This window comes from Schistocerca nitens, chromosome 10 (genome assembly GCF_023898315.1).
Source record: "Schistocerca nitens isolate TAMUIC-IGC-003100 chromosome 10, iqSchNite1.1, whole genome shotgun sequence".
Classification (NCBI taxonomy): domain Eukaryota; kingdom Metazoa; phylum Arthropoda; class Insecta; order Orthoptera; family Acrididae; genus Schistocerca; species Schistocerca nitens.
In genome coordinates, this window is record NC_064623.1 from 81,667,830 (window position 1) to 81,691,761 (window position 23,932).

General features: G+C 44.0%; 1 protein-coding gene and 1 non-coding gene across 2 annotated transcripts; one reads left to right on the plus strand and one right to left on the minus strand.

Moving 5' to 3' along the window:
• Positions 1 to 1,438: 1,438 nt before the first annotated feature.
• LOC126209896 (uncharacterized) lies at positions 1,439 to 23,445 on the plus strand. Its single transcript, XM_049939018.1, has 3 exons — positions 1,439 to 1,450; positions 11,567 to 11,691; positions 22,845 to 23,445. The coding sequence occupies exons 1-3, from the start codon at positions 1,439 to 1,441 to the stop codon at positions 23,443 to 23,445; spliced, it is 738 nt and encodes a 245-aa protein (XP_049794975.1).
• Trnai-aau (transfer RNA isoleucine (anticodon AAU)) lies at positions 6,565 to 6,637 on the minus strand. Its single transcript has one exon. It is a non-coding gene; the product is annotated as a tRNA-Ile (tRNA).
• Positions 23,446 to 23,932: the final 487 nt, after the last annotated feature.

The following is a 23,932-nucleotide window of genomic DNA, read 5'->3' on the forward strand; positions in this document are numbered from 1 at the left end:
TACGCAAGACATGTGTATGGTGCGAAAAGCGGCAATTGACTCTAAATTATGAAAAGAATGATCTCTTACCCATGAGAACTAAAAGCAATCCGCTAAATTTCGGTTGCACGATAAATCACATAAATCCAAAGGCTGTGAATTGCCCTAAATACTTAGTGATTACAATTACGAATAACTGAATTTGTAACGGTCACATAGATGAAGTTGTGGGGTAAGCGAACCAAAGACTGCGATCTATTGACAGAACACTTAGAAAATGCAACGGGTCTACTAAAGAGATTGCCTATCCGCCCTCAACTGGGGTACCGCTGTGCGATGTGGGATCCACGTCAGATGGGATTCACGGAGGTTATCGAAAAAGTTCAAAGGAGGATAGCTCGCTTTGTATTATAGCGAAATGGTGGAGAGAGTGTCACGGATATGAAACACTAATCTGAATGGCAATCACTAAAACAAAGGAGTTTTTCGTCGCGCAAGGGTCGAAATTTCAATCACCAACTTCCTCCTTTGAATGCGAAGATATTTTGTCGGCGCCAGCCAACTAAGAGAGAAATCATCATCATAACAAAATAAGAGTTCCCACGGAATGAATTAATTGTTCCTTTATCGCGCGCGCTGATCGAAAATGGAACTGAAATAGCTTGTAGGTGGTACAATGGTCCATGTGCCAGGCACTTAACTGTGAATTACAGAGTAATCATGTAGCTTTATATGTAGATGTGCTGCATTTAATCTCTTGAGAGATGAAATTTCGCATTGTTATATCAAAAAGGTGGAATGATAATACGGATAGGTGCACTTTGTGCGTATTAGTGATGTATGCTTACCTTTTAGGTATCACAGTAACCTACCTTAAAAAGATACTGAGTTGAAACTATCAGTCGTTTGATATACAATGCGTTTAACAGACTCCTTGTCAAGTTTTGTTCTTAAACTCACCGAATCACTTATATCAAAAGTAGGAATTTTGCAATGTCATCCCCTCTTGGATAAATTTCTGTAGATGCTCGTGCATCGACATCTTTAGTTAATTCAGTGAATCGTTTCCCATCCTACTGGAATATTTTTTTATTGTAGCCCGTGTGGAACAGAAATGTGTCATACCTGAAATTTTATGTAATTCGTACAATGCAAAGTGAAGTTCAGCAGGTGCGGCGCCGTGGTGATAGAAATAATGACAGTAGCCAGTGGCCAGGGAAACTGAAATACAGGTCGCCATAACGCAACGCCCAGCTGAATAGGCCGCACAAGTTTTACGACCGAAGTTCCCCGCTGTTTTTCCTGTCGATTCTGGTGGTCTCCTTTCTCTGGCACTCCGCACACCGTACTCGCTCATAGCCTCCACTGGAGAAAGGGTCCAGTGTATATAAGCTCTGGAGAAGCCACGGCAGACATCGCAGTCTTCCAGTGACCGACTCCAACACTGCATTCCAGCGTCATGTGGACTTTGGTGAGTACCGCCCAATTTCTGAGGATACGCGCAAGGCACCCCTCAAGTGGTTCAACAGACATAATCAGTATACACCCCATCACCCGATTCTTTAAAGAATGCTACTCCTACATGTTATTGTTATTACCGTTGAGGTCTTCAGTCTGAAGACTGATTAGATGTAACTCTCCATGCTGCTCTATCTTGTGCAAATCTCTTCATCTCCGATTAACTACTGCCATGAATTACCCTTCTGAATCTGCTTAGTGTATTCATCTCTTGGTCTCCCTCTACAATTTTTAGCCCCCACACCTCCCTCCAGTACTAAACTGGTGATCCCTTGATGTCTCAAAATGTGTCCTATCAACCGATCCCATCTTTGCGTCAACCTGTGCCACAAATTTCTTGTCTCCCCAATTTTAATCAGTTCCTGAAATGCGTTGCTACAGAAGAATGATGAAGATTAGATGCATAATCTACCCGTACAATCTTCACCATTCTTCTGCGGCACCGCATTTCAAAAACTTCTGTTCTCTTCTTGTCTAAACTGTTTATCGTCCATGTTTCACTTCCATACATGGCTACACTCCATTCAAATACCTACAGAAAAGACGTCTTAACACTTCGGTCCGTATACAATGCTAACAAATTTTACTTCTTCAGAAACATTGCAGGTTTACATTTCATATCCTCTCTACTTCAGCCATCATCAGTCACCTTTCAACCCAAATATCAAAACTCATCCACTACTTTGTCTCGTTTCTTAATCTAATTCCCTCAGCATCACCTGATTTAATTCGACAAAATTCCACTAATTCAACTACAGTCCATACTCCCATACAACACATCATATCTCCCGGAAGAAAAGTTTCTCCCTTGAATTTATTTTGAATATTTTTACAACATTATTTTTTTTTACAAAAACACGTTACTACTTTCAGCTTATCCATTACGGATATTTTAGAACCCATGACTGTTAGTTGAATGTAAGTGCATAAAACTGCAACCAGTCACTTTTTTTAATAGTTATTTATTATTCCATGAACCGGTTTTCGAACCTTTTCAGGTTCATCTTCAGATGGTTTCCTGGAAGTTACATATCTACTTCCAGCATAATGTTGTGTGCTGGCTTGCGACAGTATGGGCGGGTTTTGTCTGTTAGTAACGCCCATACTGTCGCAAGCCAGCACCCAGCATTTGCTAGAAACAGATATGTAACTTCCAGAAGGAGTATACACACAAAGTTAAAAATTAATTTACATAAGGAAAGTTACAGCACTGTCTCTTTTCATATCTCTAATAAAAATTTACAGATAATATTAATTATTACAATGAAATGAACACCCTTGGCTGCTTACAGGCGTTGACATACGTCAACGGGGACAGATGAAAATGTGTGCCCCAACCGGGACTCGAACCCGGTATCTCCTGCTTACACGGCAGACGCTCTATCCATCTTTTTTTTTTTTTTTTTTTAATCTCATTTTGTTGGTTTCTGCTCAGGGCGGACGTCGCCAAGACATCCGTTTCAGTTCGTCCTTGACCCTTTAACTCAGTTTTTTTAATACAGAGGGCAGCAAACCCTCTGACCGAACACGCTGAGCTAATGTGCCGGCATCCATCTGACCCACCGAGGACACAAAGGATAGTGCGACTGCAGGGATTTATCACTGGCACTCCTCCCGCGAAAACCACATTCTCAACGTATTGTCCCGCGCTACATTCGTAGAGCCCCCGCCCATTATACTCATTACTCGCGGCGCGTTGCCCATTCCCGTAAGAGTTCGGGCACTGTTTGTGCATTTCCTGTCCGAAAGAAGAGATACCATCTTAGTATAAATATTAATTATATATTTTTTTAGTAGGTGAAAACATAAGAATACTTAAAAAACTATTGAGAGACAAATTTTCATTAACGTACCAGCTAGAGTGTATTAAATTTATGAAAATGATCTGCTTAGAAGAAGTGCTCCACCACAATAACATTTGCTAGCAGCAGACAACCAATGTGGGAATCTGTTCAGTGTGATTAATCAAGTTATATAGACTAACACGTAGTTCATGCAGCCAGAGCCACCTGTTGGTGAAGAGCGGTACTGTCGCCATAGAGCATCAAACCCCAGTGGCTCCGTTAACAAAAGAAAGGGAGAATCTTTCCGTCCACCCTGTTTGTGTTGTATAGTGATATAATTTTCCAGGTCCCTTCGGTGGTATATGTGGGTAAAGTCTGCAAAACGTATTGCGCATGAAGTTAGTCATAAAGAAATAATAAATTAAAATGTCAAGCCTGTTGCTGAAGTTTTACTGTAAGAACAGCGAAAATGTAGCAAGCGATAAACCTTTCCCCCTTTATTTTTCGTTTGTTTTTGGGGAAGGGGGGAAGAGGGGCTCGAGAAATATTTCGTAAAGGCTTGAAATTGTGTGTATAGTTTTTTGGAAGTCCAAAGTGTTCTCTTCCTCAAATACTGGATTAATAAAGTCCAGGTATTTGCATGTCGTGGGCTATGCTCCTTTTTAACCCCAACCCCTTTTATAGGTAAGTGGTTCTTACCCCTAGCGATTCTTCCCAGACAGTAAATGATATGTATACCAAATTTGGTTGAAATCGGCTCCGTGGTTTAGGAGGAGATGTGGAACATTACATACATACATTTTTACAACGTATATGGATTCGGAGGAGAAAGTTGGTGATTGAAATTCGGTGAAAACATCGTGCCTCAACGAAAAACCTTCATTTTAATGATTTCCACCTCAAATCGCGTATCACGCCTGTGAAACTATCTCCTGTATTTCGCGATAACACAACACGAGCTGTCCTTTGAAGTTTTTTGATGCCACCGTCAGTCCTATCTGGGAAAAACCCCACGCCGCTCAGCAGCAGTCTAGCAGTGGACCTGCAAGCATAATGTAGGCAGCTTGTTAGCAGATTTAAGTCACACCTTCAAATACTCTGTCACCCGCGTCCGCAGCCCAAGTGGCTAATGCAGGCCTCTGCGGTGCCGCTCGACTCGGAAGTAAGCCGGTTCGAATCCTGGCGGTGGATGAAATATTCACTGCCAGTATTTGGCCGGCAAGGGACGGAGAGGTGGTGGCGTAAAGTTTCGGACCATTAGTACACTACTGGCCATTAAAATTGCTACACCAAGAAGAAATGCAGATGATAAATGGGTATTCATTGGACAAATAAATTATACTAGAACCGACATGCGATTACATTTTCACGCAGTTTGGGTGCATAGATCCTCAGAAATCAGTACCCATAAAAACCATCTCTGGCCGTAATAAAGGCCTCGATACGCCTGGGCATTGAGTCAAATAGAGCTTCGATGGCGTGTACAGGTACAGCTGCCCATGCAGCTTCAACACGGTACCACAGTTCATCAAGAGTAGTGACTGGCGTATTGGGACGAGCCAGTTGCTCGGCAATCATTGACCAGACGTTTTCAATTGGTGAGAGATCTGGACAATATACTGGTCAGGGCAGCAGTCGAACATTTTCTGTATCCAGAAAGTCCCGTAAACGACCTGCAACATGCAGTCGTGCATTAGCCTGCTGAAATGTAGGGTTTCACAGGGATCGAATGAAGCGAAGAGCCACGGGTCGTAACACATCTGAAATTAACGTCCACTGTTCAAAGTGCCGTCAATGCGAACAAGAGGTGACCGAGACGTGTAACCAATGGCACCCCATACCATCACGCCGGCTGATACGCCAATATGGTTGCGACGAATACACGCTTGCAGCCGGCCGCTGGTGGCCGAGCGGTTCTGGCGCTACAGTCTGGAACCGCGCAACCGCTACGGTCGCAGGTTCGAATCCTGCCTCGGGCATGGATGTGTGTGTTGTCTTTAGGTTAGTTAGGTTTAAGTAGTTCTAAGTTCTAGGGGACTTATGACCTCAGCAGTTGAGTCCCATAGTGCTCAGAGCCATTTGAACCATTTTTGAACACGCTTGCAATGTGCGTTCACCGCGATGTCGCCAAACACAGATGCGATCATCATGATGTTGTAAACAGAACCTGGATTCATCCGAAAAAATGACGTTTTGCCATTCGTGCACCCAGGTTCGTCGTCGAGTACACAATCGCAGGCGCTCCTGTCTGTGATGCAGCGTCAAGGCTAACCGCAGCCATGGTCTCCGAGCCAATAGGCCATGCTGCTGCAAACGTCGTCGAACTGTTCGTGCAGATGGTTGTTATCTTTCAAACGTCCCCATCTGTTGACTCAGGGATCGAGACGTGGCTGCACGATCCGTAACAGCCATGCGGATAAGATGCCTGTCATCTCGACTGTTAGTGATACGAGGCCGTTGGGATCCAGCACAGCGTTCGGTATTACCCTCCTGAACCCACCGATTCCATATTCTGCTAACAGTCATTGGATCTCGACCAACGCGAGCAGCAATGTCGCGATACGATAAACCGCAATCGCGATAGGCTACAATCCGACCTTTATCAAAGTCGGAAACGTGATGATACATATTTCTCCTCCTTACACGAGGCATCACAACAACGTTTCACCAGGCAACGCCGGTCAACTGCTGTTTTTGTATGAGAAATCGGTTGGAAACTTTCCTCATGTCAGCACGTTGGAGGTGTCGCTACCGGCGCCAACCTTGTGTGAAAGCTCTGAAAAGCTAATCATTTGCATATCACAGCATCTTCTTCCTGTCGGTTAATTTTTGCGTCTGTGGCGTGTCATCTTCGCGGTGTAGCAATTTTACTGGCCAGTAGTGTATTTGCGTCAATGGCCTGGGTTAAATTGCAAACTTTTTGATAGGCTCTCATGAAAGCCTACATGGGATGACACGTAATACTGGTTGAGGTGATCTGTCTATCAGATGGGAACGTTAATCGAGGTGGTCCCCTTGGTGCTTTTCGAGAGGAGTATTCTGTGAGCCGGCTTCGGGTTTGACCCTCTCCCTACTCTCATCATCTCTAACACGAACACGATACTACACTACACATAGAGCATCACCGTAATCTACACTTATGTGAATATGTGGCGTTTCTTTCGAAGGGACAGACTCCACGCAGTTGCCGCAGTTGTGAACGGCTGTACGTAAATGGAAGGGGGATCACTGCTGTCAAGTGCAGCGGACATTAAGCGGAATCAGCGGCGACGAGCGAAAATGTGTACCGGACCGGGATTCGAACCCGGGATCTCCTGCTTATTAGGCAGGTACGGTAACCACAGCGCCATCCGGGATACAGCAAAATGAAAACCAGGAGTACTGCCCCAGATTAGTTTTCGTGCCATTGCAAAGATAGATGATACAGCATTTAGTGCCTCTGGCGTTGTGGAACAACTAAAATCGCTAAATTTGTAGAAGATTCCAAGACCCGATGTAATATGTATCAAATTCTATACGGAATTTGTGTTTGAGCTAACTATCCTTTTAACCATACTACATCATAGATCTCTCGAACAGAAAACTGTGTCCAGTAGTTGGAAGAAAGCACAGGTCACACCCGTCTACAAGAAGTGTAGTAGAGGTGATCCAGAAAACTACCGTCCAATACCCTTGACATCGATTTGTTGTAGAATCTTAGAACACATTCTAAGCTCAAACATAATGAGGTATCTCGAACAGAATGACATCCAAGATGCGAACCAGCATGGCTTTCGAAAATATGTATCATGTGAAATCCAACTTGCACTTTTCTCTCAACACACACTTGAAGAGATGGATCGAGGCAGTCAGGTAGATGCAGAATTTATCGATTTCCGAAAAGCATTTGACTCAGGACCGCAGCTGCGCTTATTACCAAAAGTACGATCGTATGGGGGTATGAAGCAAAATTTGTGACTGGACTGGGGACTTTTTGGTGGGGAGGAGGCAGCACGTTATCTTGGGTGCAGAGTCATCGACAGATGTAGAAATAATTCGGGTGTGCCCCAGGGAACTGTGTTGGGACCCTTGGTGTTCATGTTGTATATTAAGGACCTTGCGAAGATATTAGCTGTAACCTTAGACTTTTCGCGGATGATGCAGTTATTTATAATGAAGTATTGCTTGAGAAAAGGCTGCATCAATATTCAGTCAAAAGCTCATGAGATTTCAATCTGCTGCAAAGACTGGCAATTTGCTGTAATTGTTCAGAAATGTAAAATGGCACACTTCACAAAACGAAAAAACGTAGCATCCTGCGACTATGATGTCAGTGAGTCACTCTTGGAACCGGGTAACAAATATCTGTGTGTAGCACGTTGTAGGGATATGAAATGGAGCGATCACATAGGCTCAGTCGCGAGGAAAGCAGGTGGTACACCTCGGTTTATTAGTACAATACTAGGAAAATGCAGTCAGTCTTCAAAGGAGACTGCTTATAAATCGCTCATGCGATTCATCCTGGAATATTCCTCTAAGTGTGTGGGACCCGTTCCAGATCGGATTGGCAGAGGACATTCATGTGGTTCAAATGGCTCTAAGCACTATGGGGCTTAACATCTGAGGTTCAAAAATGGTTCAAATGGCTCTGAGCACTATGGGACTTAACTTCTGAGGTCATCAGAACTAAGAACTACTTAAACCTAACTAACCTAATGACATCACACAGATCCATGCCAGAGGCAGGATTCGAACCTGCGACCGTAGCGGTCGCTCGGTTCCAGACTGTAGCACCTAGAACCAGGGGACACAAAGAAGAGCAGCACGAATGGTTACAGGTTCGTTTGACCCGCAGGACAGCGTTACTGAAATGTTGAAAGAACTGATCAAGCACACATTTGAAGGAAGACACAAACCGAATCGAAAAAAAAAAAAAAGAATCTACTTACAAAGTATCAAGAAATGATGATCTGGAGATATACTGCAATTCCCTGCATATCACTCTCATAGGAGTCCTGTGGACAATATGACACTAGTTACAGCACTCACAGAGGCGACTAAACAGTCATTCTTCGTACGTTCCATAGGTGTATGGAACAGGAAGAAATTCTACTTCTTGGTTCAGTGAGAAATTACTTCCGAAACAGTTGTGCGAGCCATCATAGAATATAGCTTAGATGTTAACTTGAAGAGGAAAAAAAATCAGCCAACCAGTTGCAAATAAAGATTAACTGGAACCTTTGACTTAGGTTTCGACAGTTTTAAAATTGTGTTCTTCAGAAGGTGTAACGGGTCTTGTCACATGTTGATTAAGTGCAATGGATGACTCAGTGTTGCATCCCTCTAGTATTACAGTGTGAACAGGAGTTTGTCATCTACATGCTGCTGTAATCCAGATCACATGATTGTGTTCTATTGTATACAAGTCAACTTTTATGTCGACTGAGCTTTATGTGTTTAAGGAACACTACACTTGGCATTTGTCTTGTCACCTGAAATAATAGAATGCTGCAGTCCTAATTCGTGGCTTGTGATTATGTCCTTAAGATGGGTGTCTCACACGACAAGGGCCGTTTGGCTCTATTCGACGCACTTAATCAGCATGTGACGCAACAAGATCCATTACACTTTCCAGAGAAATCAATTTTAAAACTGTAGAAATCTAGGTCAATGGTTCCAAAAAGGTTGGCAACAGGTTTGTTTGACCCGTGGGAGAGAGTCACAGAGATGCTAAAAGAAATGAGCTGGCAGGCTGTTGTAAATAGATACCAACTAGCTAACGTTTGCCTAGTTACGAAGATCCAGTCTTGAGGAATCTTTGAACATATACCTACTACAGTCCTCTATGTATCTCTCAGGATACGGAACTACGGATATAGTATTAGACTTAATTAACACAGAGAGGCATTTCAGCAGTCACTATTCTTGCGCCCCATACTCGAATGGAGCGGGAGCAAACCCGAATACTGGGTAAAATGGGTAGTACTCTATGCCAAGCACTTTACAACATTTCTTAAGCAGTTTCCTCTGCATACTGACTGCATTATTCCAGTGTTCTAACACAGATCGAATGAACAACAAGGGTCCCAGCATACGTCCCTGGGGCATAGCCGAAGTTACGTATTTAAATAGGGGAGAGCCCCTCCACGCCGACACCGGCGTGATGGCCAGCACAAAAGAACCTCTGCCTTCTCTGTATATTGGTTACTTTTCACTAAGTGAGGTCTCGCAGGATGTGGCTACTCCGGTGTTTGCGTACGTCTGGTTATAATTATCCATTAATACGCGCTCATCTGAAGATAGACTCGGTCGAAAGTTGAACCAAGGGTAGCGGTTTGTAGGGCAGAGAAAAAAATGTGCCAAGGCAAGAGCCAAGGGAAAAAACCTCTGCGATAGTTGGGTCGGGTTGTAAGAGCAGTAGCGGTTTTCTTGCTGCCTGCGACAGATCGTTCAAGGGTAGGCTCTGTTAGTAGCGGGTATCATGCAGGTCGATACCTTTGTCGTTGTGCGATGGTGTTACTCGGTGGCTGCTGCTGGGTGTCGGTGTTGATTTCTCGGTCAGCGTCAACATATCAGTGACAGTTAGGTTCATCATCGTTTAGTCGATAGGTCATATGTCGGATTCACATGGTAGGATAGTGTTGGTGGTTTGCTTGTGCGTTAGTGCGGGAGCTTCTCGGTTTCCCTGCTGTAGCCTGTTGGTCAGCTTTAACAGCAGCTGGCATATCCAACGTTGCTGATTTTCAGGGGCTTGCCGATATTGTGGGTGAATGTTAGCTCGCCATAGGTGGTACCTTGCAAAACTCTAGGCAACCTCTTAAGTAACATGTTAAGCAATAGGCGGTTTAAAGTACTTCAAGGAGAAGAGAAAAGCAGATGGCACGTAATCAATAACAGATTACCTCAGGGCTTTGTTCTTGCTCCAGCGTTATTCAATCTCTACACAGCTGACCTGCCGAATTTGACCTGCCGAAAATTTCAATATGCAGATGACCTGGAAATTTCATGTCAGAGTGAAGACCGTTCTGAATGTGAAGAACGCCTAACGAAAAGCCTTACTAAACTTTATGAGTATTTTGAGACATGGCGACTAAGACCAAATGTTTCTAAAACCGAGGTAAGCCTGTTCCACCTCTCTAATCGCCTTTCATTAGCAAAGATCAGTCCACAGTTCGGCCCTCTTGGCACAGTCAAATACAACGAAAGCCCAAAATACCTGGGAGTCACTCTGGACAGAACTTTAACGTACAAAAAAACACCTTTCTAACTTGGCCAAGAAGAATCAAACACGAGTGAACCTTCTGAGAAAGCTGGCAGGCAGTACATGGGGAGTAACCACGTCAGTCCTCCGAGGAGCATCCCATGCACTGGTCTACTCTGCAGCAGAATACTGTGCACCAGCTTGGCTCCGAAGGGCCCACGTAGTGAAAGTAGACGTCCAACTGAACTCAGTTATGAGAGTAATTAGTGGTACAGTCTGGTCTGCACCTACTTGAGAGCTACCAGTGCTTTCAAACATCTGTGATACAGACCTCCGTCGAAAGGCTGCTCTTTACAACCTCTGTCAGTAGGTTTCTGAAAACAACTCGATCTCTCTTCATGACGATTTGCTGTCACTGCCCAGGAAACACCTCAAATCTAGAACACCAGCATATGAAATGGGAGTCCAAATGCTATCCACAGGATTCGACCGGGACGCAGAGTGGAAACGTGAGTGGCAAGCTACAAGAACCCGAAACCACGAACTTGTAGACAATCCAACAGTTCCAGTTCCAGGCTTCCACCAACCAATGGAGGTGTGAGTGCAGTTAAACAGATATCGGACTGAAGAGGGTATGTGCAAATACAACATGCACAAGTGGGGCTTTTCAAGTGACAGTGTGTGTGACTGGTGACACCCAAACAATGAGCCACATTGTGAATGACTGTCCAATCAGACGATTCCCTGGTGGCATTGAGAAGCTCCATCAAGCATCCCACGAGACACTCCGCTGGATTGAGTCCATCAGCATCCGAGTGTAGTCTGAGCCGTTTTAAAACTTGAGTACTATATACAATTTCACATGTTCATTTATATATATATATATATATTTCTTTGTTTTGCTAAATGTGTATTACTGAAATTCATGCATAGGATAATAATAATAATAATAGGTAGTTATGTCCTAGCTACTAGACATCTTTTGGACATAGCGTTATAAGCTTCTTGCTGGTATAAATAAAAATAAATAAACTATGAACAAGTCATTTTGCTTTAATGATACTTCTGGAAATGCCCTTTAAAAATACACTTTTTTGTGTTGCAGAAAGTGTGCATCTTCGCCGCAGCTGCCATTTTGAGTGCTGCAACAGCTGAAAACAATTCGGGCGCTCCTGCCGACGCCAAGAAGACTGAGAAAAGGGGCGTTTATGGTGGCTTCGGGACTGCAGGGTGAGTGTGCGTGTTCAGTCGAAACAACACTGAACTCCAGACCGTGTCACAATCTGCACATGGACATTCCTTCCGTAACCTGGACCGTTCTATTCTAAGCTCCCATTCTACTACTTTTTTTCTTTTTACTTCCTATTGAGACTGCTGCATTTGTTTTGGTCTATACGCTATCAAAAGTATACTGATACCCAGAGCATTTTTCTGAAAAAAAGTTTGAGGCTACTCCGAAATTGGACATAACGCAGCGAAAATTACTTATAACTGAAGCATGCGATACCACCCGTCTGCTTTTTGCCATGACGTCATCAACATGTCGAACTACCAAAAAAAAAAATGGTATCGGCCGCAGCTTCGAAATGCTGGAAACAGTCAATGACATCGCTTTCCCACCAAAAACTGCACTGATATCGTTCGCATTATAATTACCAACACGAATAAATGAAAACAACATTTAAGTCCATGAAATAAATCTTTGGCACTCTTCCAAGTTCTCAACATCGTAAAAAAATTACTTTGCCGACGAAAAAGTTTAGGGGTACGCATCCCCCAGCGTTCACCCACAAAAAAAGCACTGCGGCTACCCCTGCGTAATGTGGAATTGGCTAATGACAGTACGGAAGGTGGTCCCCAGCTGTTAGACAGGAGTTGCTCAAATGGTTCAAATGGCTCTGAGCACTATGGGACTTAACATCTGAGGTCATCAGTCCCCTAGACTTAGAACTACTTAAACCTAACTAACCTAAGGACATCACACACATCCATGGCCGAGGCAGGATTCGAACCTACAACCGTAGTTGCCGCGTGGTTCCGGACTGAAGCGCATAGAACCGCTCGGCCACAGCGGCCGACCACAGCAGATGCGCAGCATTGTTTGGTTAGTGGAGAAGCGGTAACCGCAGAATGCGTCAGGCGCTACAGTCTGGAACCGCGCGACCGCTGCAGTCGCAGGTTCGAATCCTGCCTCGGGCATGGATGTGTGTGACGTCCTTAGGTTAGTTAGGTTTAAGTAGTTCTTCTAGGGGACTGATGACCTCAGAAGTTAAGTCCCATACTGCTCAGAGCCATTTGAACCAAGCCGGCCAGAATGACCGAGCGAGGTGGCGCAGTGGTTAGCACACTGGACTCGCATTCGGGAAGACGACGGTTCAATCCCGTCTCCGGCCATCCTGATTTAGGTTTTCCGTGATTTCCCTAAATCGTTTCAGGCAAATGCCGGGATGGTTCCTTTGAAAGGGCACGGCCGATTTTCTTCCCAATCCTTCCCTAACCCGAGCTTGTGCTCCGTCTCTAATGGCCTCGTTGTCGACGGGACGTTAAACACTAACCACAACTACCACCAGCCAGAAAGCGTCGGTCAGGAGAGCTTGGTCAAATCGAACATACTTTAGTCATTTGACGTAACCTGAATGATAAATCCATTGCAACCCTTTCAAAGCTGCCCAAGTCGACTGTTGGTGACGTGATTTGTGGAGTGGAAAAGTGAAGGAACAACCACAGCCAAACAAACACCAGGTAGACCTCATGAACTGACGAACAGGCACCGGTGAGACTGGTTGTGAAACAAATCGCCAGGTACCAGCGGAAGGAGTCATTCGTTAGTTCCAAAGTGCTATCACCAGTCCAGCTAGGGCAGTCACTGTGTGTAGGGAGCTAAAAAGAATGGCATGCAGTGGTCGAGCAACTCCTCATGAGGTCGATATCGTGTTGATGTACGGCTATTGTGATCAAAATGCCCAACGGGCGTGTGCTATGTATGCTGCTCGGTATCCTGGACGACGTCATCCAAGTGTCCGGACCGTTCGCCGGATAGTTACGTTATTTAAGGAAACAGGAATTGTTCAGCCACATGTGAAACGTCAACCACGACCTGCACCAAATGATGATGCCCAAGTAGGTGTTTTATCTGCTGTCGCAGCTAATCAGCACATCAGTAGCAGACATATTGCGTGAGAATCAGGAATCTCAAAAACGTCGGTGTTGAGAATGCTACATCAACATCGATTGCACCCGTACCATATTTCTATGCACCAGGAATTGCATGGCGACGACTTTGAACGTCGTGTACAGTTCTGCCACTGGGCACAAGAGACGATGACAGATTTTTTGCACGCGTTCTATTTAGCGACGAAGTGACATTCACAAACAGCGGTAACGTAAACCGGCATAATATGCACTATTCGGCAACGGAAAATCCACGATGGCTGCGACAAGTGGAACATCAGCGACCTTGGCGGGTTAATGTATGGTTCGGCATTATGGGAGGAAGGATAATTGGCCCCCATTTTATCGATGGCTATCTAAATGGTGCAATGTATGCTGATTTCCTACGTAATGTTCTACCGATGTTACTACAAGATCTTTAACTTGATGAGAGAATGGAGATGTACTTCCAACATGATGGATGTCCGGCACATAGCTCGCGTGCAGTTGAAGCGGTATTGAATAGCATATTTCATGACAGGTGGATTGGTCGTCGAAGCACCATACCACGTTCACCGGATGTGACGTACCCGGATTTCCTTCTGAGGGGAAAGTTAAAGGATATTTGCTATCGTGATCCACCGACAAGTCCTGAAAACATGCGTCAGCGCATTGTCAATGCATGTGCGAGCATTACGGAAGGCGAACTACTCACTGTTGAGAGGAATGTCGTTACACGTATTGCCAAATGCATTGAGGTTGACGAACCCCATTTTTAGCATTTATTGCATTAATGTGGTATTTACAGGTAATCACGCTGTAACAGCATCGTTCTCAGAAATGATAAGTTCGCAAAGGTACATGTATCACATTGGAACAACCGAAATAAAATGTTCAAACGTGCCTACGTTCTGTATTTTAATTTTAAAAAAAACCTACCTCTTACCAACTGTTGGTCCGAAATTGTGTGCCATATGTTTGTGGCTATTACAGCGCCATCTATCAGAAAGCTAAAAAAGTGGTCCAACTAAAACATTCATATTTCTTTACATACCTCACAAATATGTAATAAAAATGAGGGTTTCTATTTTAAAAAAAACGCAGTTGATATCCGGTACACCTATGGCAGCGCCATCTAGCGGGCCAACCACAGCGCCATTTGGTTTCCCCTTTCAAGCTAGACAATTTTCGTTCTTTGTAGTTTTTTCGTTTGACGCTTATTTCGTGAGATATTTGGCCCGGTCACGATCAGTGGACCACCCTGTATATGAAGCGATGGTTTATGGACAGCAACATTCTTGAAATGGACTGTCCTGCCCAGTGTCCCGACCGGAGCCCAATGGTACACACCTCTGGGATCGCTTAGAACGCCGACTTCGGTCCAGATCTCAATGTAAAAGAGCGACTCTGGTTTTTGATTCCAGTTCAATAGAAAGAATAGACCACTATCCCTCCACAGACATTCAGATAACTCAAGTAGCGTCGAATCCGTCATAAATGTGAAGAGTGGATGCACCACATATCCACTAATGGGTGTTAGGATATTTTTGATACACTCGGTTAAACGTTTCTGCTTAAAAAATATTGATGTGCAAAATATAAGTAATCATCAAATTAAAGGAAGGATAGCAGTCAGTCGTAAAATCTTAATTTATTGCAGAGCTAGATTTCGTCTATAACATAGTCATCATGTAAGCGTCATATAATTCCCAACGCATGGAACATAAAATATGACAAAATGACACTAGTCTTTACGTGGAAGACAAGGTCTCAGTTTTGTGTCTGGCATGTAAAGGCTAGTGTCATTTTCTCATATGTTATCCTCTGACACCTTAGGACCTATATGACATGATGACTCTAGATCTGCAGTAAATTACAGATTTTGCAATTGACTATTGTCCATCCTTCAGAGTGAATATTCTACAATCGCTGCGCATACAGGCATCCGATAGATTCCAACTTACAAGTGAGTACTGAGATCCATAAATGCTCAAAGCAAATATGCTAAGTTTTATGAAGAACAGGTCTTTGTAAAAATCAAATTTGTAGGCGAACTACCAGTCTCCTGGGGTTGACTTATTTTCTACAACCAAGTCTCAATATCCTGTATTTCCAATTAACAAATCTTGTTTCCATTTTATATTACGAAATTTTAGTTAATATTTAGGATTATTATTATTAATGTTAATCCACAAACTTTTCATATACTGGATAGTGACAGCAGTGTATTTTTGACTGTTGTGTAGTTTGTAATTAATGTGAAACCAGAGGTAGAACGTAAAGAACAGATACTAAATCTACCACTCACACAATTACGACCTATCCCAACACTTGATGGTCCTCGTTATCATCATTATCATTAAGCAGAAATGGGTTGAGGTTCAGATAAAACTGTCTGTTCACTATAGGCACGAAATCTGGTAGTTTTGTTAAGTCATGTATTTAAAGTTTGATCTAGTCGTTTTGTTAAGTATTCGTGTTTCAAGGTTGATATTTGCCCTCCTCGTAAGCATGTGTTACAGGCTCTTTGCGATTCCTAATGTCTACAAACGATTTAGGAGACAATCTGAGTAGCCCTATTAAATTGTTTGCAGATGATGCCGTCATCAAAGACCAAAAACAATTGCAAAACGATTTAGACACATCTGTGTGGTGCGTAATGTGACTACGCCCAAACAACAAAAAAGTGAGATCATCCACATTAGCACTAAAAGATATGCATTAAATTTCGGTTACACGATAAATCACATAAATTTGATTGCTGTCAATTCAACTATTTACCCAGGGATTACAGTTGCGAACAACTTAAACTGGAACGATCACGTGGAAATGTTGTGGGGAAGACGAGCGAAAGACTGCCTTTTCTTGAAAAACGCTTAGAAGGTGCAATAAATTTACTAAACCTGCGCTACGCTTGTCCGCACCTTTCTAGAGTATTCCTGTGCGTCGTGATATTCCTACCAGATAGCACTGACAGAGGATGACGGAAAAGTTCGAAGGAAAAATGGCTCTGAGCACTATGGGACTTAAGTTCTAAAGGCCATCAGTTCCCTAGAACTCAGAACTACTTACACCAAACTAACCTAAGGACAACACACACATGCATGCCCGAGGCAAGATTCGAACCTGCGACCGTAGCGGTCACGTGGTTCCAGAATGTAGCGCCTAGAACCGCTCTGCCACTCCGACCGGCCACTTCGAAGGAAGGCAGCCCGTCTTGTATTATCGTGGAGTAGGAGAGAGACCGTAACTGATGAGCGATTTTGGGTGGCGATCATTAAAACAACGGAGTTTTTCGTTGTGGCGAGATCTTTTCGCGAAATTTCAATCGCCAACTTTGTACTCCGAATGCGAAAATATTTTGAGTCCTACCTACATAGGGAGAGACGACTATCGTAATAAAATAAGACAAACCGGTGCTCACTCAAAAAGACTCAGGTTTTCGTTTTTCCCACGTGCATTTCGAGAGCGGAGCGGTGCAGAAATGCGAGGGGCGTTTGAAAAGTGCGTGCAAAAATAAAAACTACTTACGTGTTTGGGGTAAACCATTTTTATTTTTCGACATAGTCTCCTTTTAGAGTTATACACTTCGTCCAACGCAGTGCTAGTTTGTTGATGCAGTCCGAACAATAGGAACTGTCCAAGTCTGCAAAATATCCATTAGTTGCTGCAATCACCTCCTCATTTGAATAAAATCTTTGCCCTGCCAGCCACTTCTTCAAATTGGGGAACAAATAGTAGTCCGAGGGAGCCAACTCTGGAGAATAGGGGGGATGTGAAACGAGTTGGAATCCTATTCCCATTAATTTTGTGACCACAACTGCTGAGGTGTGTCCTGGTGCATTGTCGTGATGGAAAAGGACTTTTTCGCAGCCCAATCGCCAGCGTTTTTCTTGCAGCCTTGTTTTAAAACGGTCCAATAACGATGAATAATGTGAACCTGTAATAGTTTTACCCTTTTCCAGATGGTAGGTTAGGATTATTCCTAGTTGTTGTGGTTGTTGTTGTGGTCTTCAGTCCTGAGACTGGTTTGATGCAGTACCTACTGCAACCTACATCCTTCTGAATCTGTTTAGTTTATTCATCTCTTGGTCTCCCTCTACGATTTTTACCCTCCACGCTGCCCTCCAATACTAAATTTCTGATCCCTTGATGCCTCAGAACATGTCCTACCAACCGGTCCCTTCTTCTTGTCAAGTTGTGCCACAAACTCCTCTTCTCCGCAATTCTATTCAATACCTCCTTATTAGTTATGTGATCTACCCATCTAATCTTCAGCATTCTTCTGTAGCACCACATTTCGAAAGCTTCTATTCTCTTCTTGTCTAAACTATTTATCATCCATGTTTCACTTCCATACATGGCTACACTCCATACAAATACTTTCAGAAACGACTTCCTGACACTTAAATCTATACTCGATGTTAACAAATTTCTCTTCTTCAGAAATGCTTTCCTTGCCATTGCCAGTCTATATTTTATATCCTCTCTACTTCGACCATCATCAGTTATTTTGCTCCACAAATAGCAAAACTTCTTTACTACTTTAAGTGTCTCATTTCCTAATCTAATACCCTTAGCATCACCCGACTTAATTCGACTACATTCCATTATCCTCGTTTTACTTTTGTTGATGTTCATCTTATATCCTCCTTTCAAGACACTGTCCATTCCGTTCAACTGCTCTTCCAAGTCCTTTGCTGTCTCTGACAGAACTACAATGTCATCAACGAACCTCAAAGTTTTTATTTCTTCTCCATGGACTTTAATACCTACTCCGAATTTTTCTTTTGTTTCCTTTACTTCTTGCTCAATATACAGATTGAATAACATCGGCCAGAGGCTACAACCCTGTCTCACTCCCTTCCCAACCACTGCTTCCCTTTCGTGCCCCTCGACTCTTATAACTGCCATCTGGTTTCTGTACAAATTGTAAATAGTCTTTCGCTCCCTGTATTTTACCCCTGCCATCTTTAGAATGTGAAAGAGAGTATTCCAGTCAACATTGTCAAAAGCTTTCCCTAAGTCTACAAATGCTAGAAACGTAGGTTTTCCTTTTCTTAATCTTTCTTCTAAGATAAGTCGTAAGGTTAGTATTGCCTCACGTGTTCCAACATTTCTACAGAATCCAAACTGATCTTCCCCAAGGTCGGGTTCGACCAGTTTTTCCATTCGTCTGCAAATAATTCGTGTTAGTATTTTGCAGCTGTGACTTATTAAACTGATAGTTCGGTAATTTTCACATCTGTCAACACCTGCTTACTGTGGGATTGGAATTGTTATATTCTTCTTGAAGTCTGAGGGTATTTCGCCTGCCTCATACATCTTGCTCACCAGGTGGTAGAGTTTTTTCAGGACTGGCTCTCCCAAGGCCGTTAGTAGTTCCAATGGAATGTTGTCTACTCCCGGGGCCTTGTTTCGACTCAGGTCTTTCAGTGCTCTGTCAAACTCTTCACGCAGTATCGTATCTCCCATTTCATCCTCATCTACATCCTCCTCCATTTCCATAATATTGTCCTCAAGTACATAATCCTTGTATAGACCCCCTATATACTCCTACCACCTTTCTGCTTTCCCTTCTTTGCTTAGAACTGGGTTTCCATCTGAGCTCTTGATATTCATACTAGTGGCTCTCTTTTCTCCAAAGGTCTCTTTAATTTTCCTGTAGGCAGTATCTATCTTACCCCTAGTGAGATAAGTCTCTAAATCCTTACATTTGTCCCCTAGCCATCCCTGCTTAGCCATTTTGCTCTTCCTGTCGATCTCATTTTTGAGACGTTTGTCCTCCTTTTTGCCTGCTTCATTTACTGCATTTTTATATTTTCTTCTTTCATCAATTAAATTCAATATTTCTTCTGTTACCCAAGGATTTCTACTAGCCCTCGTCTTTTTACCTACTTGATCCTCCGCTGCCTTCACTACTTCATCCCTCAGAGCTACCTATTCTTCTTCTACTGTATTTCTTTCCCCCATTCCTGTCAATTTATCCCTTATTCTCTCCCTGAAACTCTGTACAACCTGTAGTTTAGTCTATCTATACAGGTCCCATCTCCTTAAATTCCCACCTTTTTGCAGTTTCTTCAGTTTTAATCTACAGTTCATAACCAACAGAGTGTGGTCAGAGTCCACATCTGCCCCTGGAAATGTCTTACAATTTAAAACCTGGTTCCTAAATCTCTGTCTTACCATTATATAATCTATCTGATACCTTCTAGTATCTCCAGGGTTCTTCCATGCATACAACCTTCTTTTATGATTCTTGAACCAAGTGTTAGCTATGATTAAGTTATGCTCTGTGCAAAATTCTACCAGACGGCTTCCTCTTTCATTTTTCACCCCCAATCCATATTCACCTACTATGTTTCCTTCTCTCTCTTTTGCTACTCTTTTCCTTATCCCTTGCGAATCCCAAATGACAGTCACCATAACCTTTCTGGCCGAAGGACTGGTCTTCTCCTTTTTTGGTGCAGATTCTCCCTTGGTAACCCTTTGTTTACATTGTTGTTTGGTCTCAGGAGTATAGTAATGCAACCATGTTTCATCCACAGTGACGTAACGACGCCTGCGGATTCTTCCTGAACAGCTGCAAACCACCCTTGCAACACTTCACACGATTCCGTTTTTGGTCAAGTGTGAGCAATTGCGGAACCCATCCTGCGGATACCTTTCTCATGTTCAAACGTTTATGCAAAATATTATGTACCCGTTCATTCGAGATGCCCACAGCACTAGCAATCTCACGCACCTTAACTCTTCTGTCATCCATCACTATATCATGGATTTTATCAGCGATTTCTGGAGTCGTAATCTCTACAGGGGACCAGAACGTTCAGCATCACTTGTGCCCATATGGCCACTCCGAAAATTTTGTAACCACTTATAAACTGTTCTAATCGAAGGCGCAGAGTCACCGTAATGTTTATGAAGCTTCTCTTTAATCTCCTGAGGCATTTTTCCTTTCATAAAGTAATGTTTACTCACCATATGAAATTCTTCTTCGACCATATTTTGACAATCACTCGACTTCCTTGATTCACACGAATGCCAAACACAAAGAAATAGACCAATATGGCTGAAACTTGGTGTGCATTCTTTCCAAAGATGCTTCTAACTAAACATGACCTTGATACACGCCGCTGGGGCCATCTCTCGGACTTTGCACGGACGTTTCAAACGCCCCTCGTAGCCTGAAATTGGTTCGTTGAACCCCTCGCCAAAAATTAAAGTGTGAATTGCAGAGTAGTCATGCAGATGTATAATCGAATTGGGGAGAAAGGAATTCATGGCACAATCTGATAAGATATATCCTCATGCGATCGAAGGATCGTCAGTTTGGTAATGGAGGGATGTTTTGGGGTTAAATTCACAGAAGCAGACAATGGGTTTAGGGTAATCATGTCCAAATGGACGTAGGCTGCAGTTGCTATTCAGAGATGAAGAGGCTTCCACGGGACAGACTAGCATGGTGAGCTGCATCAACCCAGTCTTCGGACTGAACCCACAACAAAAACGCACAGGGGGTGGACAGAAGTACGGAAACACCAAAAACACATCACTTTGCCATGCCCAGTACAGTGTAGGAAACCCTTTGGCATTCAAAACAGTTTCCATTCGTTTCGACATGGATAAATACAGGTCCTGTATGGGTTTCAGCGGAATCTTATACCATTCTTCATGCAAAACAGTGGCACGTTCATATGGAGGTCGGTAGCGGTCGCGCACGATTCTCTCCAAAGTAGACCACAAAGGTTCACTACCTTGAGACCTGGTGACTGTGGCGGCCATGGGACATGCGACAATGTCCTTGTGCTCATAAAAACCAATCGCGGGCGATGCGAGCTGTTTGAGTAGGGGCCCTGTGGACTTAGAATCACCAATGGGGAACAAGCATTGTATTGTGGGACGGACGTGGTCAGCCAAAGCAGTCACATACTCCTTGGCAGTATATGACCATGCGGAACAATCATGGGGCCCACGGAATACTCCGATATGGCTGCTCAAATAATTACCGAACCCTCCCGCCACGAGTCACTCTTGGGACGTAAACTCGTCCAGAAGTTGGAAACAACATGAAACAAGGCTTATCCAACCACATGACATTCTTAGACTGGTCCACAGTCCAGGATTTGTTGCTTCAGACCCATTTGTATCTCTAATGAGTGGTTTTGGAATTCCAGCTCGCCTTGCTGACGGAACGCCCTTTATATTGTTTATGTGCTGACAGGGTTCGCGAGTGAGGCATTCAGTTCTGCAGTGACTTCTACAGCTGCCGCGCGGGATTAGCCGAACGGTCTGAGGCGATTCAGTCATGGACTGTGCGGCTGGTCCCGGTGGAGGTTCGAGTCCTCCCTCGGGCATGGGTGTGTGTGTTTGTCCTTAGGATAATTTAGGTTAAGTAGTGTGTAAGCTTAGGGACTGATGACCTTGGCAGTTAAGTCCCATAAGATTTCACACACACACACTTCTACAGCTGTTGTCCTCTTATTTTTCGCCACCATCTTCTTGAATGATCGTGCATCACGATCACTCAACACATCCGTGTCGTGACGTAACGGATGATGGTTTCCTGCTGTCCCTGTACATGGTATAAATTTTCGATACGGAGCCTTTTGAAACACCAAACACTTCATCTATCTTGGAAACGGAATTACGCACCATACGAGCACCAACAATTTTTCCGATTTCGAAGTCACTTAGCTCCGACATAATGCACTCACAATTACACAGAACACTGTCCTGAACACGATAGTGTACAAATGCCTTTCATAGACAAATACAACTGCGCAGCCTGCAAACTTGGCTACCATTTGCATTTATGCTGAAGCACGCTTTTCTGACCGAGCGAGGTGGCGCAGTGGTTAGACACTGGACTCACATTTGGGAGGACGACGGTTCAATCCTGCGTCCGGCCATCCTGATTTAGTTTTTCCATGATTTCCCTAAATCGCTCCAGGTAAATGCCGGGATGGTTCCTTTCAAAGGGCACGACAAACGTCCTTCCCTAATCCGATGAGACCGATGACCTCACAGTCTGTTCTCCTTCCCCAAACAACCCCAACCCAACACTTTTCTCATTGTGTTTTCACATTTTTGTGCATGTGCAATCTGAATTTCCCAGAAAGTAAATTGCTTTTGGTCATTGTCATAAGCCGATAGTAATCTCTTCTAGCCTTCAAAAATACCCAGTGTTTGGACGAAAACGAATTATGTATGTAATGCGTTTGTGATTGCAGGGGCTTGGGTGCAAGTGGTGGCTATGCCGGATATGGAGGTGGTGGTCTAGGTGGAGTCGCCAGCGCCGGAGCATTCGGCGGAGGCGGCATCGGAGCTGGACTCGGTGGAGCCGGCTTCGGGAGTGGACTCGGTGGAGCCGGCATAGGAGCTGGACTCGGTGGAAGTGGAACGGGTGTGGTTCCAGTGGTGTATGTGCGAAATCAACATCCAGTTCTAGTGCCTGTACCCGTAACCAGGAAGGTCCACGTAGTCATCCCTGTGCCGGTGCCTCAGCCGGTTCCTGTCAGAGTGGGTGGTGGTGTGGGTCTTGGGGGCGGCATTGGTGGAGGAGCTGGTGTAGGTCTCGGGGGCGGCATTGGTGGAGGGGCTGGGCTTGGTGGTGGTTTCGGAGGAGGAGCCGGATATGGGGGTGGCTATGGAGGAGGTGTCACTGGGGGAGCATCTGGTCTCGGTGGCCTGGTCGGAGGCTACGGAGGTTACGGGGGTTACGGAGGTTATGGAGGCTACGGAAAGGGAGGTGGCTTGGGTGGAGCTGGAGGTGTGACGGGCTACTCCAGCGTAACCATTTCTACTGGCGGCGGTCATCACTCCAAGGGGTAAAATCCGCCGTACACCTCGATGGATACGAGATATTGGAAACCAGAGACCACTGTCACAGCTTTGACAATCGTCTTTTAACTTCACACCAGTTTCCTTTCACACCTATGCTGTCAAACATCTCCACACTCCAGCCTCTGAAAATTCTCCGACATCGACTTTTATTTGAGCAAATTCGTCTTTTCCGCACATATAGCTTCACCCTGCTTAGTAGTTTCATCCACACACAATCTACCAATCAGCACTGTCTTGGAGACCCCTGTGACACACTACTGCTAATACTGCCCATCCTTATGAGTTAGAGGAAAATTCTCTTTCTTCTTGCATCAGACTGGGGAAGTAAATGGACTCACTTGGCACAATTTTCAATCCATAACAAATAAACTGTAAGATACTCTAGATATGCTTACCCTGCCATCGTTTCACCTACACTTTCATCAAACACCTTTCTTTAAATAGAACTGTGTATCATTCTTCACTGTTCTCTACT

Excerpts from the sequence above, each read along its gene's own strand:
- LOC126209896 (XM_049939018.1), top strand. Across the intron at positions 11,692-22,844 it reads GGTGGCTTCGGGACTGCAGG|GGGCTTGGGTGCAAGTGGTG; the intron begins GTGAGTGTGCGT and ends TTGTGATTGCAG.